This window comes from Tachysurus vachellii, chromosome 24 (genome assembly GCF_030014155.1).
Source record: "Tachysurus vachellii isolate PV-2020 chromosome 24, HZAU_Pvac_v1, whole genome shotgun sequence".
Lineage (NCBI taxonomy): Eukaryota > Metazoa > Chordata > Actinopteri > Siluriformes > Bagridae > Tachysurus > Tachysurus vachellii.
Window position 1 is genome coordinate 17293134 of NC_083483.1, and position 19413 is coordinate 17312546.

The 19413-nt window shown below is 42.4% G+C and overlaps 2 protein-coding genes across 2 annotated transcripts in view; one reads left to right on the top strand and one right to left on the bottom strand.

Annotated features, from left to right (window-relative positions):
* LOC132839126 (uncharacterized) overlaps positions 1–5028 on the bottom strand; it is a 28690-nt gene extending 23662 nt beyond the window's left edge. Inside the window, exons 1-4 of the mRNA XM_060859925.1 lie at positions 4997–5028; positions 695–769; positions 493–517; positions 242–296 (exon numbers count right to left, since the gene is read on the bottom strand). Of these exons, the coding sequence (XP_060715908.1) occupies positions 242–296; positions 493–517; positions 695–746 (132 nt within the window). The 5' untranslated portion in view covers positions 747–769; positions 4997–5028. The remainder of the gene's footprint in view (positions 1–241; positions 297–492; positions 518–694; positions 770–4996) is intronic.
* Positions 5029–9504: 4476 nt separating this feature from the next.
* On the top strand, positions 9505–19210 carry cdc37 (cell division cycle 37 homolog (S. cerevisiae)). Its single transcript, XM_060860646.1, has 8 exons — positions 9505–9810; positions 15558–15839; positions 16208–16313; positions 16845–16960; positions 17476–17598; positions 17724–17906; positions 18018–18089; positions 18478–19210. The coding sequence occupies exons 1-8, from the start codon at positions 9703–9705 to the stop codon at positions 18625–18627; spliced, it is 1140 nt and encodes a 379-aa protein (XP_060716629.1). The 5' UTR covers positions 9505–9702; the 3' UTR covers positions 18628–19210.
* Positions 19211–19413: the final 203 nt, after the last annotated feature.

A 19413-nucleotide genomic window follows, 5' to 3' on the forward strand; every position in this document is an offset into this window, starting at 1 on the left:
GTGAAAGTCCACACAAACAGTAACCTGAGCAACAGGATGGACGGAGCCTGGAGCTGTGAGGCAGTAATGCTTCTCACTGCATTTACACTAAAATGAACTAACATTAAATTAACATCTAAAACTGGTCTTACGTTGGATTTCCCTCACACTCCTCTGGATTTATAAAGTAAACTGGGTCTTTTATTTCTGTGCACCTGTCAGTGGAGACAAAAGGTGTGTGTAGTGTTTAGAGAAAACTTACAGCAGTACAGTCTTGTTGTGTAAGGCTGGTTTTACAGGTTCCACCATGGAAAATTCTACACATGAGAGGAACACAGAGGGAAGAAAGGAATGAGAGAGAGAGAGAGAGAGAGAGAGAGAGAGAGAGAGAGAAAGAACAATAAGTATCACAGAGATTTTCCATCAGTAAGGTTCACAGTCACAGAGGATTAGATCTTCATCTTCTCCTGGTTGTTGCACTGCTTGTTATAAACTGTTATAAACTGTACTTACTCATTCAGTGCTGTACATAAAGTTCCTACAACAGAAACATGAAACAAACAGAATCAACATACATTAATGTTAAAAAAGCTAAAATTAAGATTTCTCACACATGCACAAAGCTGAATATAAGGCAATATTACAGAACTTAATAAAATAAAATATATATTAATGATGTCTGTTTACTGTTCGGGAATAAAGGATCTCAACATACCGAAGCTCAGCGCCCCTGAGAACAAGAGCAAGAAGAAGTGTAGCTTTCTCATGGTGAGGAGAAGATCATGGAGAACTGTAAAATAAAGAGTCAGGACTCAACACACCACAGAGAAGGTTCAGGTTTACAGCCAACATCAGAGGGTGGGTTCAGGCTGATGTGGTTTATGGAGACTGTGATACTTGTGATAGAGCTGCTGATTATATTCCAGTGTCTCATGGTTGGTTTTTAGAACTTGCTCTGACACTTTCATATCATCACATCTTCATGATCACTTTATTATAATAATACACTGAAATGCTGCAGGTTCATGTTTCATACAAAAGTGTTGTTTTTATTCATGTTCATATTTTAACCCCAACTTCAGAGGAACTTGAATTCTTAGTTGAATTCTGAAAGATAAAATACAGGTTTGGTGTGTGTGAAATATGTATAATGTGATGTAAACTGTTATGACAAGTCAGTACTTTACTACTTAAACTGTATCAGTATATACACTCCTGTCCCCTTTATTAGGAACATCCATACGTTCATGTCTAATCAAAGCACAGTGTGTAAAGTCCTGCAGATCACATCAACCTTCAGATGTTTGTGCCACATGAGCTGGTATTCAGAAACTCCTGATCTCCTGAGATCTTCACCCACAACCATCTGTAGAGTTCATACAGAATGGTGCAAAAAACAAAAGAACCTCCTGATAGTGAAGACTGAATAACCTTGTTGAAGATTGTGTTCAGATTTACACACCAGCTTTGAGAACAAGGTGTACAACTACCCTCCCAACCCACCCCACCCACCCCCAAACAGGTGCCATTATTACTGAAGATAATCAGTTATTCATGTGAAAGTTCAGTAGTTTTAATGTTATAACTAATGGGTTTTGGATATAATGATAGTGTACAAAGTTCCACTGTGAACAAGATGAGATTAACATTAACTATGTGTAGTTTGGAGAAATTAAAATGCCATTAAAACTTAAAGAAACTCCAACTGCGCAAACACAACCTATATATATATATATATATATATATATATATATATATATATATATATATATATATATAGACTAAAGGTGTGTGGTGTGATAAGTGTCTGTATTGTGTAGATTGTTTTCTTTGTTCTGTTGTGGTTTCACTTCTTTGTCATTTGCTTGTTGTGGTTTAATTCAGTGAAATGAGGCGGTGAGTGTAGAGAGTGAATACACACTACAGAGACTTGTGATTAAAGGCCGCATGACTACACACACACACACACACACACACACACACACACACACACACACACAGATACCTTCCTTTCATCAACACTTTACAAGCTGTATTGTATGATTCAATTATTTAAAAAAAATAAATATTTAATTTGAAATAATTATTTTTTTTAATACTAAAGAAAACATTATTGACTGTTTGCTGTGAAATGTCGACTGACACGTGATACACATCAACACTACATGTTCTGATGTGAACTGATGTTACACAATGTTCTGTTCATAACAGACTTCTAACAGATAAAATCACTAAATGTAGCATAACTGCAGATATGAAGGTAAAGAGAACCACATGATCTTTATTCTTACTTTAATCCTTCATTTTATAAAAATATATCTGCTGAAGAGTTTAATCTAAATTACAGAAAGGAGCATTAACATACATCTCAATACACAAAGCTACATTTCTTTCTATGAAGATTCACAAATTATTACTTACTGTGTTAAGTACTTTACATTTACGGTATTTAGCAGACGCCCTGATATCCAGGGTGACTTACATTACATTTTCTATACAACAGAGCAATTGAGGGTTAAGGGCCTTGCTCAGGGGCCCAACAGTGGCAGCTTGGTGGATCTGGGATCGAACTCACAACCTTCTGATTGGCAGCCCAACACCAGTAAGCTATGACACGCCATACTTTAACATGTTTCTTTCTTTTTCTTTCTTTCTTTCTTTCTTTCTTTCTTTCTTTATTAACACACATCTGCATTTTCTGTTGTTCATGATATCCATAAAAATAAACCTATCCTTCAGAAAATGTATGTTATCTGTGATTAACACATTTTATTTGATGTGTTTATTACTCTGTGAATGTGACTACAGAAACAACAGATTAAATGAGTGCATTAATATAAACCACTAACACGTAGAGCTGCTGTTATTGAGATTTAATCAACATCTACTGTGGGATTAATACAACACCGATCTGTTCCACAATCCTTTATTTTATAAGTGATTTGGATGTAAATTTATAGATAAGATTTTATGTGAGCGAGACTTTCAACACGTTTGATAAATTAGCCTCGAAGCGCTGGTAAAGAGCGTTTACATTTTCTTTGATGCTTTCTTACAACCTTCTGAAGATATCTTCTGAAGACCACAAGAACAAATGTCACTGACCAACTCAGGAAGCCAGAAGGAAGAATTAAAATGAAATAAGTCATCATTAATATCCAGTGTAGCTTTTCTGAGGACGGTGTGTGATGTCACAGCTTTGATAACATCTGAATCTCTCTTTATTTCAAAGACAATAAGAAAAAACAATACTTGAAATGTCATCTGGGTGTGTGTCGTGTTGTAATCACAAAACACTGAAAAGTAGCCTCAAACACACACACGCGCACACACACACACACACACACACACACACACACACACCTGAATGACTTGGCTGGTTTTTCTGGTTGTAAAAGTATTCTGACACACCTGTTCCCAACACCCCCCCCCGTCTCAGTTACAGGACAGACGTTAACATTACTGGCATTGTAATAATAATAATAATCATAATATTAATAATAATAATAATAATAAACACCACCTAATTAACACAGTGTAATTGTTGTTGTTGTTGTTTAGTTCAATTATATCTATACTCTAGAGTGCTGTGTGAAAGCACCGTAGCATTGGGTTAGGGTTCTCCTTTTAGATCAAAAGATTTAGTAGAATTATGGCAATTATACAGACGAAATGAACTCATGATAATAAAGATGTCAAATAAATCTAAAACTACACAATTCCCTGAAGACCTTTCACCTAAATGTACACTTCAGTGATTTACAAAGACACACAAGGTGTCTAGGCGACACTGCAACAACATCTATACTCCAGCCGTGATACACTATACACTACACAACATCATCACAACACTACGCAAATCATCATCACAACACTACACAACATCATCACACTACACAACATCATCATCACACTACACAACATCATCACAACACTACACAACATCATCACACTACACAACATCATCATCACACTACACATCATCACACTACACAACATCATCATCACACTACACAACATCATCATCACACTACACAACATCATCACACTACACAACATCATCACAACACTACACAACATCATCACACTACACAACATCATCACACTACGCAACATCATCACAACACTACACAACATCATCACACTACACAACATCATCACACTACGCAACATCATTACAACACTACACAACATCACACCACGCAACATCATCACACTACACAACATCATCACAACACTACACAACATCATCACACTACGCAACATCATTACAACACTACACAACATCACACTACACAACATCATCACACTACACAACATCATCACAACACTACACAACATCATCACACCACGCAACATCATCACACTACACAACATCATCACAACACTACACAACATCATCACACTACGCAACATCATTACAACACTACACAACATCACACTACACAACATCATCACACTACACAACATCATCACAACACTACACAACATCATCACACCACGCAACATCATCACACTACACAACATCATCACAACACTACACAACATCATCACACTACGCAACATCATCACAACACACAAACCAACAGGGAGGAAGTTACCATAACAGCAGAAGACAACAAACCAGGGCATTTACACATATCATGTAGTAAAGCTGATAGGAATAATAAAAGAGAATAAGGTGACTGTTACCTGTGAGATCTTTTCACCTGTCAGATTATCAGACTGTGTGTCAGGTAAGTGCACCTGGCACATTGACTCCGCCCACACAGGAAGTACATCCTTAGTATTACACTTAATGATGAAAGTGACTTTTTCACTCAGAATAATAAAACTCATTAACGTTCTGTTGTTCATGTGTCGAGAACGAGTTTTATTCACACATGTGAGTCGTTATGATTTCAGGGAGTCAGATCATTTGGTTCAGATCACCAGTAAGTGTCGACTCATGAATATAACTCATTGCCTTGGAAGCAATTAAGCAGTTTAAGGAGAAGAAAAGGAATTATAACATTACCTGTGTGTCGCTGATCCGAGTCGAGTGTCAAGGTTCCGCGATAAGAGCCGACTCATAGAGCCGACTCATATAACCGACTCATTCACCAGGTTCACCGCAGACACACAGGAGACAGTGGAGAAAGTTACAGGCTTAAAACTATAAGATATAAATGTATAGAATGGTTGATATAGTAGAAACCTATATATATATATATATCACACCTTTGTAACTGTCCTTTATATTTTACAGATCTAAACCACAATGATAAACATTTACAGTGAATTTATTCATTAAAACCCAGAATTTATTTGAACATTCTACACATACATCATCTTTTCTTTCTTTATTTTCTTTGCAGTACTTTAGAATAAACTCTACTGCAAACAAGGTGTGTAAAGTTAATATGAAAATAATTCTATAAAGTCTAAGAATACACATTCAATATCAATCTGTTTATTGGTTCTGTGCTGATCTGTGAGGTGGACATCATAATTACTTACAACACATTCAGCTGTGAAATATTATAATCTAATTCAGTCAATGTTAGCAAAAATATGATACAGAAAATCTACACAGTATGGAGCATTACTACACAGTATGGAGCATTACTACACAGTATGGAGCATTACTACACAGTATGGAGCATTAATACACAGTATGGAGCATTAGTACACAGTATGGAGCATTAGTACACAGTATGGAGCATTACTACACAGTATGGAGCATTACTACACAGTATGGAGCATTAGTACACAGTATGGAGCATTACTACACAGTATGGAGCATTAGTACAGAGTATGGAGCATTAGTACACAGTATGGAGCATTAATACACAGTATGGAGCATTAATACACAGTATGGAGCATTAGTACACAGTATGGAGCATTAGTACACAGTATGGAGCATTAGTACACAGTATGGAGCATTACTACACAGTATGGAGCATTACTACACAGTATGGAGCATTAGTACAGAGTATGGAGCATTAGTACACAGTATGGAGCATTAGTACAGAGTATGGAGCATTAGTACACAGTATGGAGCATTAGTACACAGTATGGAGCATTAATACACAGTATGGAGCATTAGTACAGAGTATGGAGCGTTAGTACACAGTATGGAGCATTAGTACAGAGTATGGAGCGTTAGTACAGAGTATGGAGCATTAGTACAGAGTATGGAGCATTAGTACACAGTATGGAGCATTAATACACAGTATGGAGCATTTTTATTGAACATCTCTGAGGTGTCGTGCAAATTCTCTTTATTTAAGGGAAATCTATTATACAATCGCTTTGCTCACAAGACAGTATATACAGGCTTCTGTTAGTTAAACAGAGTTATACAGACCATCGGAACATTCTGAGGCTGCAATTACTATTAGTTCTGACATTGAGGGAAAAATATGTGCTGGCTCTAACAATTCACAGGAAAACACCATGAAAGATTAACATCATTATATTAAATAAAGGTAATAAAAAGGTATTCGATAAACTACACCTGTTTCAGATTTATAGCATTATGTGCTTTGAATATTTACGTTAACGATTAAAAATTGTTCAAAAATTAATTTAAAGAATACAATTTTTGTATTTTTTCTGGTATTTTCCAAAATATATTCAAGCTATAGTTATATAATGGATATGGACTGAAAGTGCACACTCTCTGGTATAATGTAAGGCTATATACATCACACTTGGAGGAAGGCTTTAGGAATTACTGTGGTGGAGATTAACACCCCCACCTCCTTTTTTCCCCAAGAGACTAAAATAAAATTGGACAAATGAATTACAAGCTGTTTCCTGGACAGGTGTAGTCTGTTCCTTTGTTATTTCCTTCTTCAGCAGGTGAAAGGTCTGGAGTTGATTTAAAGTGAACCTACGTCATGCGTTCAAAGGAGCTCTGTGCAAGTCAAACAGTCCATCATAAGGCTTCAAAAACAAAACCAATCCATAAAAGAGGATTAAAAAAACACCAGAAAGAAGGAAACCCAGTCTTTGGTAATGTCTATGGGTCATTGCCTACAAAGTGTTCTTAACAAAATATTACACATGAATATTTTACTTATGATTATATTCATTTGTCCAATTACATTTGAGCCCCTGAAAATAGGGACTGTGTATAAAAAGCAGTTTCTAAATTTTGTACTTGATATTTTTTACCTCTTGAATTAAAGCTGAAAGTCTACATTTCAAATTATTCTTGATTATTTCATTTGAATTTCTGGTGGCATACAGAGCCAAAGCTGGAGGAAAAAAAGGTGACAATCTTATCTATCATCTAATGACCGGAGGAAACCCCCGAGGCACACAAGGTGGAGGCGGGAATCGAACCCCCAACCCTGGAGGTGTGAGGTGAACGTGCTAACCACTAAGTCACCGTGACCCCCCTAGAATAATTCTTTTTTTAATTTATTTTGAAAGAGCTGTCAGAGGATGAAGTGACTGATGTGTGTGTGAGCAAAAGTACGGTACAAACACATTGATATTGCAGTGAATCGATTAAATAATCACTGTATATAACTTTATGGAGTGGATTCAGTTTCTCTGCAGTCTACGATCAGTTCAGCAACACATGAAGTTTTATATAGGTTACATTTTAATTAATGCAATATTCATATTCTACATGAGCATTCTGTATCTGTTCAACATCTTTCTGTGTGTGAGTTTTGTTTCTAGTTCTCTAGTATTAACTAGACAGCAGATTATAGAATTTACCAGTTTGTCATAATGTCCTGTTCTGCCCAAGTAGATCTCTGTTGCCATCTAGAGCACAAAAGAAGTAACAACAGAACAGATCCGACATGATGGAACTATAACTCAAAGTCAAGTTAATTTTATTTATATATTATTTATATAGTATTATATTATGTACAATGCAACAGGTGTTACCTCATGTACTATATCATCTTATAGTAGATAAAATCTCATCAAAATTAGAGAATAAAGGTTCAGATCATAAGAGAAATTAAAACATTGACAGACGGTACCACGGATGAAAGGGCAAAATAGAAAACCCAACACTACAGAACTCTGTGCCATTTCAATTCAATTCATCTGTTGTTAACAATTCAGAAAAAGAAGTTTAAAATTAACTTATTATTTATCTTTAACATCAATCCTTAATGAGCAAGACTGAGGTGACGGTGATGAGGAAAAACTCCCTGAGATGATAAGAGGAAGAAACCTTGAGAGGAACCAGACTCAGAAGGGATCCTCATCCTCATTTGGGTGACACTCTACAGTAAATAGTATAAATGTAAATAATGTCCTTTCTACAACAGTTTATAATAGTGCAGCCGAGAGCTCCTGAGGAAGTTTAAACCTTCTTCAGATCAGACATATTCCATGCTTTGCTCACACTTTAAACCTTGTGGTGAAAAAGACAACACTCCTGGCACTTTTCTCCACCCACTCCAACCTGCCTGCACTTACCTCTTCACCTCTTCTCCACAGTCCCTGTCACAATGTTTGACCCCAAATCCTTAAACTCCTGCACCTCCTTGACCTCCTGCAGCCCCCTGTAACCTCACTGTTCTACTTCCCTCCCTCTCGTTCATACACATGTATTCTGTCTTACTACCACTGACTTTCATTCCTCTTCTTTCCAGAGCAGACCTCCACCTTTCCTGGTGTTCCTCCACCTGCTCTCTACTCTCACTACAGATCACAATGTCATCCACAAACATCATTGTCCACGGAGATTCCTGTCTGACTTCATCTGTCAATCTGTCCATCACCACAGTAAACAAGAAGGGACTCAAAGCCGACCCTTGATGTAGCCCCACCTCCACCTTGAACTCCACTGTCTGACCTACAGCACATCTCACTGCTGTCATTCTCCTCTCATACACATCCTGAACTACTCTGATGTACTTCTCTGTCACTCCTGACATCCTCATACAGTACCATAGCTCCTCTCTCATCACCCTGTCATACACTTTCTCTACATCCACAAAGACACAGTGCAGCTCCTTCTGACCATTTCTGTACTCCTCCATTAACATTCTCAGACCAAAAACTACATCAGTTCTGCTCTTTCTGGTCATGAAGCTATACTGCTGCTCACAAATATCCCCTTCCTTTCTCCACTACTCTTTCCCATAGCTTCATTGTGTGGCTCATCAACTTTATACCTCAGTAGTTGCAAACGATCAGCACTAGATCATTTCTCCTATCCAGTATGATATAATACTGAACACATTATAGTGTTGTGAAGTTCTTTGTAAAAGGAGTCATAATGTTTGGTCCTGATCTTATTGCCATTACACTGTTTCACCAGCAGGTGGTGTTTATAAATGTTCGGAACAGTAAATCAGTTTGTGAAGCCATTGGTTCGAGGCTTCGAAACGATGCGTCATGATATTTATTAATGATATTTACTACTGATGTTTATTAGTGATGTTTACTAGTCATTATATTTATTAGTGATGTTTACTTCTAATCGAAAACAAACATAGCAGCGTCGCCGAACGCTACACAGTGCGGCGCCGGGTAATGACGTCAGCACCAACTGGCCCTCGCGCGCGTGCTGATGACGTTGCTCCTAAACGGAACTGCTGGAGTTTTCTAGAAAAGGCTTTAAGACATTAGTGAGTTTTGACTCCGTAACGCGGAATAAACTCGTTATAAGGCGCAGAGACGGTGTCCTTATAGCAGTTTATAGCTTAAAGTCGGGACTGGACCTCATTACTGCTGCAGAACTAACATTTATTAACAATAATAATGACCACCATCGACTACAGCGTGTGGGACCACATAGAGGTGTCTGATGATGAAGATGATACACATCCGAATATAGACACACCGAGTCTGTTCAGGTGGAGACACCAGGTATCACACACACACACACACACACACACACATCCGAATATAGACACACCGAGTCTGTTCAGGTGGAGACACCAGGTATCACACACACACACACACACACACACACACACACACATCCGAATATAGACACACCGAGTCTGTTCAGGTGGAGACACCAGGTATCACACACACACACACACACACACACACACACACATCCGAATATAGACACACCGAGTCTGTTCAGGTGGAGACACCAGGTATCACACACACACACACACACACACACACACACACACACACACACACATACACATCCGAATATAGACACACCGAGTCTGTTCAGGTGGAGACACCAGGTATCACACACACACACACACACACACACACACACACACACACACACACACACACACACACACACACATCCGAATATAGACACACCGAGTCTGTTCAGGTGGAGACACCAGGTATCACACACACACACACACACACACACACATCCGAATATAGACACACCGAGTCTGTTCAGGTGGAGACACCAGGTATCACACACACACACACACACACACACACACACACATCCGAATATAGACACACCGAGTCTGTTCAGGTGGAGACACCAGGTATCACACACACACACACACACACATCCGAATATAGACACACCGAGTCTGTTCAGGTGGAGACACCAGGTATCACACACACACACACACACACACACACACACATCCGAATATAGACACACCGAGTCTGTTCAGGTGGAGACACCAGGTATCACACACACACACACACACACACACACACACACACACACATACACATCCGAATATAGACACACCGAGTCTGTTCAGGTGGAGACACCAGGTATCACACACACACACACACACACACACACACACACACACATCCGAATATAGACACACCGAGTCTGTTCAGGTGGAGACACCAGGTATCACACACACACACACACACACACATCCGAATATAGACACACCGAGTCTGTTCAGGTGGAGACACCAGGTATCACACACACACACACACACACACACACATCCGAATATAGACACACCGAGTCTGTTCAGGTGGAGACACCAGGTATCTCACACACACACACACACACACACACACACACACACACACACACATACACATCCGAATATAGACACACCGAGTCTGTTCAGGTGGAGACACCAGGTATCTCACACACACACACACACACACACATCCGAATATAGACACACCGAGTCTGTTCAGGTGGAGACACCAGGTATCACACACACACACACACACACACACACACACACACATCCGAATATAGACACACCGAGTCTGTTCAGGTGGAGACACCAGGTATCACACACACACACACACACACACACACACACACACACACACATCCGAATATAGACACACCGAGTCTGTTCAGGTGGAGACACCAGGTATCACACACACACACACACACACACACACACACACACACACACACACACACACATACACATCCGAATATAGACACACCGAGTCTGTTCAGGTGGAGACACCAGGTATCACACACACACACACACACACACACACATCCGAATATAGACACACCGAGTCTGTTCAGGTGGAGACACCAGGTATCACACACACACACACACACACACACACACACACACACACACACACACACACATCCGAATATAGACACACCGAGTCTGTTCAGGTGGAGACACCAGGTATCACACACACACACACACACACACACACACACACACACACACACACATCCGAATATAGACACACCGAGTCTGTTCAGGTGGAGACACCAGGTATCACACACACACACACACACACACACACATCCGAATATAGACACACCGAGTCTGTTCAGGTGGAGACACCAGGTATCACACACACACACACACACACACACACACACACATCCGAATATAGACACACCGAGTCTGTTCAGGTGGAGACACCAGGTATCACACACACACACACACACACACATCCGAATATAGACACACCGAGTCTGTTCAGGTGGAGACACCAGGTATCTCACACACACACACACACACACACACACATCCGAATATAGACACACCGAGTCTGTTCAGGTGGAGACACCAGGTATCACACACACACACACACACACACACACACACACATCCGAATATAGACACACCGAGTCTGTTCAGGTGGAGACACCAGGTATCACACACACACACACACACACACACACACACATCCGAATATAGACACACCGAGTCTGTTCAGGTGGAGACACCAGGTATCACACACACACACACACACACACACACACACACACACACACACACACACACATCCGAATATAGACACACCGAGTCTGTTCAGGTGGAGACACCAGGTATCACACACACACACACACACACACATCCGAATATAGACACACCGAGTCTGTTCAGGTGGAGACACCAGGTATCACACACACACACACACACACACACACACACACACACATACACATCCGAATATAGACACACCGAGTCTGTTCAGGTGGAGACACCAGGTATCACACACACACACACACACACACACACACACACACACATCCGAATATAGACACACCGAGTCTGTTCAGGTGGAGACACCAGGTATCACACACACACACACACACACACACACACACACATCCGAATATAGACACACCGAGTCTGTTCAGGTGGAGACACCAGGTATCACACACACACACACACACACACACACACATCCGAATATAGACACACCGAGTCTGTTCAGGTGGAGACACCAGATATCACACACACACACACACACACACACACACACACACACACATCCGAATATAGACACACCGAGTCTGTTCAGGTGGAGACACCAGGTATCACACACACACACACACACACACACACACACACACACACACACATACACACACACACATCCGAATATAGACACACCGAGTCTGTTCAGGTGGAGACACCAGGTATCACACACACACACACACACACACACACACACACACACACACACACACACACACACACACACATATACACATCCGAATATAGACACACCGAGTCTGTTCAGGTGGAGACACCAGGTATCACACACACACACACACACACACACACACACACATCCGAATATAGACACACCGAGTCTGTTCAGGTGGAGACACCAGGTATCACACACACACACACACACACACACACACACACACACACACACATACACACACACACATCCGAATATAGACACACCGAGTCTGTTCAGGTGGAGACACCAGGTATCACACACACACACACACACACACACACACACACACATATACACATCCGAATATAGACACACCGAGTCTGTTCAGGTGGAGACACCAGGTATCACACACACACACACACACACACACACACACATCCGAATATAGACACACCGAGTCTGTTCAGGTGGAGACACCAGGTATCACACACACACACACACACACACACACACACACACACACACACATCCGAATATAGACACACCGAGTCTGTTCAGGTGGAGACACCAGGTATCACACACACACACACACACACACACACACACACATCCGAATATAGACACACCGAGTCTGTTCAGGTGGAGACACCAGGTATCACACACACACACACACACACACACACACATCCGAATATAGACACACCGAGTCTGTTCAGGTGGAGACACCAGGTATCACACACACACACACACACACACACACACACACACACACACACATCCGAATATAGACACACCGAGTCTGTTCAGGTGGAGACACCAGGTATCACACACACACACACACACACACACATCCGAATATAGACACACCGAGTCTGTTCAGGTGGAGACACCAGGTATCACACACACACACACACACACACACACACACACATCCGAATATAGACACACCGAGTCTGTTCAGGTGGAGACACCAGGTATCACACACACACACACACACACACACACACACACACACACATCCGAATATAGACACACCGAGTCTGTTCAGGTGGAGACACCAGGTATCACACACACACACACACACACACACACACACACACACACACACACACACACATCCGAATATAGACACACCGAGTCTGTTCAGGTGGAGACACCAGGTATCACACACACACACACACACACACACACACACACACACACACACACACACACACACACACATCCGAATATAGACACACCGAGTCTGTTCAGGTGGAGACACCAGGTATCACACACACACACACACACACACACACACACACACACACACACATACACACACACACATCCGAATATAGACACACCGAGTCTGTTCAGGTGGAGACACCAGGTATCACACACACACACACACACACACACACACACACACATCCGAATATAGACACACCGAGTCTGTTCAGGTGGAGACACCAGGTATCACACACACACACACACACACACACACACACACACACATCCGAATATAGACACACCGAGTCTGTTCAGGTGGAGACACCAGGTATCACACACACACACACACACACACACACACACACACACATCCGAATATAGACACACCGAGTCTGTTCAGGTGGAGACACCAGGTATCACACACACACACACACACACACACACACACACACATCCGAATATAGACACACCGAGTCTGTTCAGGTGGAGACACCAGGTATCACACACACACACACACACACACACACACACACACACACATCCGAATATAGACACACCGAGTCTGTTCAGGTGGAGACACCAGGTATCACACACACACACACACACACACACACACACACATCCGAATATAGACACACCGAGTCTGTTCAGGTGGAGACACCAGGTATCACACACACACACACACACACACACACACACACACACACACACACATCCGAATATAGACACACCGAGTCTGTTCAGGTAGAGACACCAGATATCACACACACACACACACACACACATCCGAATATAGACACACCGAGTCTGTTCAGGTGGAGACACCAGGTATCACACACACACACACACACACACACACACACACACACACACATCCGAATATAGACACACCGAGTCTGTTCAGGTGGAGACACCAGGTATCACACACACACACACACACACACACACACACGCACACACATCCGAATATAGACACACCGAGTCTGTTCAGGTGGAGACACCAGGTATCACACACACACACACACACACACACACACACACACACACACACACACACACACACATCCGAATATAGACACACCGAGTCTGTTCAGGTGGAGACACCAGGTATCACACACACACACACACATCCGAATATAGACACACCGAGTCTGTTCAGGTGGAGACACCAGGTATCACACACACACACACACACACACACACATCCGAATATAGACACACCGAGTCTGTTCAGGTGGAGACACCAGGTATCACACACACACACACACACACACACACACACACACACACATCCGAATATAGACACACCGAGTCTGTTCAGGTGGAGACACCAGGTATAACACACACACACACACACACACACCCAGGAACACACACACTCCTTTAACTCCTTTAAAGCTTGTTTATTTCTGAATGTTTCACTCACAAGTTTCATTAAAGTAAACGCTGTCATTTCTGATACAATTAGCTGATGATAAAATTGATGATAATAACTGTGGTTCTCTACATCATCTGGATGAAGAAAAATAATAAATTCACTGAACTGAAAAATGCTTCTGTAGCAGATTTAAACAGTATATTCCACACAGGCTCGAGTGGAGCGAATGGAGGCTTTCCAGATGAAAGGGGTGGAGCTAGAGAAGAGTCTATCAGAGGTCAGAAAGAAGCTGTCGGAGGCTCAGCGCAAAGTGAAGAAGCTGGAGGGGGCGAGTACAGAGCAGGCCAAGAAGGAGCTGGAGGAGTCCAAGAACGAGGAGAAGCAGCTGCGCAAGGAGGAGCGGAGCTGGGAGAAGAAGATAGATGAGCACCGGAGAGAGGAGAAGAAGATGCCCTGGAACGTAGATACACTCAGTAAGGAAGGATTCAGCAAGGTAAGATGCACCCTGTACACAACACCATACTTACTACACCCTTTGTAACTCCTGAACATGACTCAGTACGTGCCCTGGAGTGTAGATGCACTTAGCAAGCATGGATTAACATGCATCTTAGACATTATACACCATACACTCACTGCCTACTTTAATCATCTGGACATTCATGCATGTCTCCAATCAGCTAAACATGTATCAGCAGCACAATGCACAGAATCAGGCAGACAGAGATCAAGAGCCTCAGATGCTGTCCAGGTGAACATCAGAACTTGGAACATAAACATAAACGATAGGGTTTCAGATATAAACCTGTTTCTGTACCTGTTATGTCTCTGTCACTCTCACTGTCTTTATGTTTGTGTTAGAGTGTGTTGAACATAAAGCCAGAGGTGAAGGAAGAGACAGAGGAGGAAAAAGAGAAGAAGCACAAGACCTTTGTGGAGAAGTATGAGAAACAGATAAAGCACTTTGGTGAGTGTGTGTGTGTGTGGGGGTGTGTGTGTGTGTTTGTGTGTGGGGGGGGTGTTTGTGTGTGTGTGTGGGGGTGTTTGTGTGTGTGTGTGGGGAGCGTGCGTGTGTGTGTGTGGGGAGCGTGCGTGTGTGTGTGTGGGGAGCGTGCGTGTGTGTGTGTGTGTGGGGAGTGCGCGTGTGTGTGTGTGTGTGGGGAGCGTGCGCGTGTGTGTGTGTGGGGAGCGTGCGCGTGTGTGTGTGTGGGGAGCGTGCGCGCGTGTGTGTGTGGGGAGCGTGCGCGTGTGTGTGTGTGGGGAGCGTGCGCGTGTGTGTGTGTGGGGAGCGTGCGCGTGTGTGTGTGTGGGGAGCGTGCGCGTGTGTGTGTGTGTGGGGAGCGTGCGCGTGTGTGTGTGGGGAGCGTGCGCGTGTGTGTGTGGGGAGCGTGCGCGTGTGTGTGTGTGGGGAGCGTGTGTGTGTGGGGAGCACGCGTGGGGGGAGCGTGTATGTGAGAGGGAGCACGTGTGTGTAACGTATTTAACCCTGTATGTACAGGAATGCTGCGGCGTTGGGATGACAGTCAGAAGTTCCTCAGTGATAACCCTCACCTGGTGTGTGAGGAGACTGCAAACTACCTGGTTATCATGTGCATTGACCTGGAGGTGGAGGAGGTCTGTTCACCTGTTTACCTGTTCCCCTGTTCTCCTGTTTTTTTGAGGAGTTGCATGTCTAATGATTTAGTTTTGGATGCGTAGTTCTTACTGATAATTGTTGGGGGTTGGAAACATTTTGTTTATAAATTGTTGGCATGAATTAACAGATATCACATCATATATGCATTTATATATCACTTATTTATGGACATTTGTTTGGTTGTGTTAAAGTATTTGTCTTATTAAATATGATGTGGTTTTATGTTTGTCCATAAAAGTAAATCAGCTCAGCTGGTAAAGTTAAATGGTGTAGTTCCTTTAAACTGATTCTCCTTGAAGGTTGGGAACAGAGAAGGTGTGTTCTACATGGCTGTGTTCCTAATCTCTCAGCATTAGTCTGTACATTATAATACAACAGACTGCCATAGTAACCACAGATCAAGCTCTGGTTTGGGAAATTTTTATATGACTATTGGTGTTAAGCAAGCTTTATGGGTGAATATGACTCTGGTGTGTGTATGTATGTGTTTCAGAAACATGCTCTCATGGAACAGGTGGCCCATCAGACCATTGTTATGCAGTTCATCCTGGAACTCGCAAAAAGCCTAAAGATCGACCCACGGGGATGTTTCCGCCAGTTCTTCTCCAAGATAAAGGTGCACACATGAGTGAGCAGTTACTGAAGTAGTGTGTGTCTGTGTGGTGAACAGTGATGAACTCTTCCCTGACACTGTGTGTGTGTGTGTGTGTGTGTGTGTGTGTGTGTGTGTATGTGTGTCAGACGGCAGATCAGCAGTATCAGGATGCCTTTAATGATGAGCTGGCGTCCTTTAAAGAGCGTGTACGTGGCCGGGCAAAGGTCCGCATTGAGAAGGCCATGAAGGAGTATGAAGAGGAGGAGAGGCAAAAACGCCTTGGTCCTGGAGGTCTGGACCCTGTGGAGGTGTATGACACCCTGCCCCAGGTAAAGCGCACACACACACACACTTATGGCTGTGGAGAACACAAAGTGGCTCAAAAACTTAACACAGAGAAACAGACTATAAACTGTGTGTGTGTGTTTTTCCTCAAACAGGAAATGCAGAAGTGCTTTGATGAGAAAGACATCCAGATGTTACAAGATGCCATCAGCAAAATGGACCCTACGGTTGGTGCATGTGTGTGTGTGCGTGCGTATGTGTGTGTGTGTGTGTGTGTTGCATTTTCCCTCGTGTCTGATAGTAATGCTAATAGCTAACTCCTTGGTACTATGACAACTAATTTCACCACCTGCGGCAGAAGCGTTCTGGAAGGTCTGGGTTGGTTAGTTGGCTGGTTAGTAAAGAATGTCTTCCAGGAAGGAAAAGGAATCTTAGAAACATTAATGTGGTGCTATAATGATAATTCCCTGATATTACTCATCAGTCATGTACAGGGTTGGTGAAGGTGTGGAGATGTGTGTTAATGGTGTTAATGTCTGTAGATCAGGTTAGTTTTTCCTCATTCCAACAAGTTCCTATGTCCAAGTCACAATGTGTGTGTGTGTGTGTGTGTAGGAGGCGAAGTACCACATGAAGCGCTGCATCGATTCAGGTCTGTGGGTGCCGAATTCACAGCCAGACGATGACCGAGAGAAAGACGAGGAGAAGGAGGTGAAGGAGGAGGAGCCTCAGTATGAGGAAGTGAAGATTGGAGATGCTCAGTGAGCCCTGATCCACAATAACACATTTCTCCCTTATTACCATAATGCTCTGGTCTGACCAAAATGTGGAAGCTTTATGGAGTAGTATTTACTGGTGAGGAACTGGGGCTACTGGAACACAGTACTATCATGACTCCATTCACATGTAATACAACTGAACATTTACCCAAAATACAAGAATGTCGACCTAAACAAAAGCGTTGTCTGTGTTGTGGCTGTGCGCATGTGTTTTTATTTTTATTTTTTATTCTGCCCTCCTGAGGTGTTCTTGACTATTTCCACTCACCGCTACTATAGTTTCATACATGGTCAGTAACGCAGAGCTGTGATTGGCTGATTAAAGCATGTTCTCTGAAAATGACTTATTAATAAACTCTGTAGTTGCACCTATTGGTTTATCAGTAAAGTGTGTTGATCAGTCATATTCTAAATAACCCGTTAGCTTGTACAGCTTTATTTCTCTTCCTGTGCACATGGATGTCACACTCGTTTGTGTACGATGACGATCATCTTGTTAGGTTCAGACTGGCATCCTCTTTATTTGTACTAGAACAGTGACGGCTAAATAAAGGTCTTCTGTAAACACACTCTTTTGTACCTGTTTGTATTTTTCTCACACACACACACACACACACACACAGCTTGTTTTATCTCGTGATATCAGACTCTTCTCAGAACAGTGTTTAATGCTGTCTCTCTGTGCTGAATTTAGTCAGACTTTAAGGTCAGAGTTCAGCTTTGTAACAAGACGACATCTGAAACTCTTTCAGAGGCTTTACTGGTTCATCAC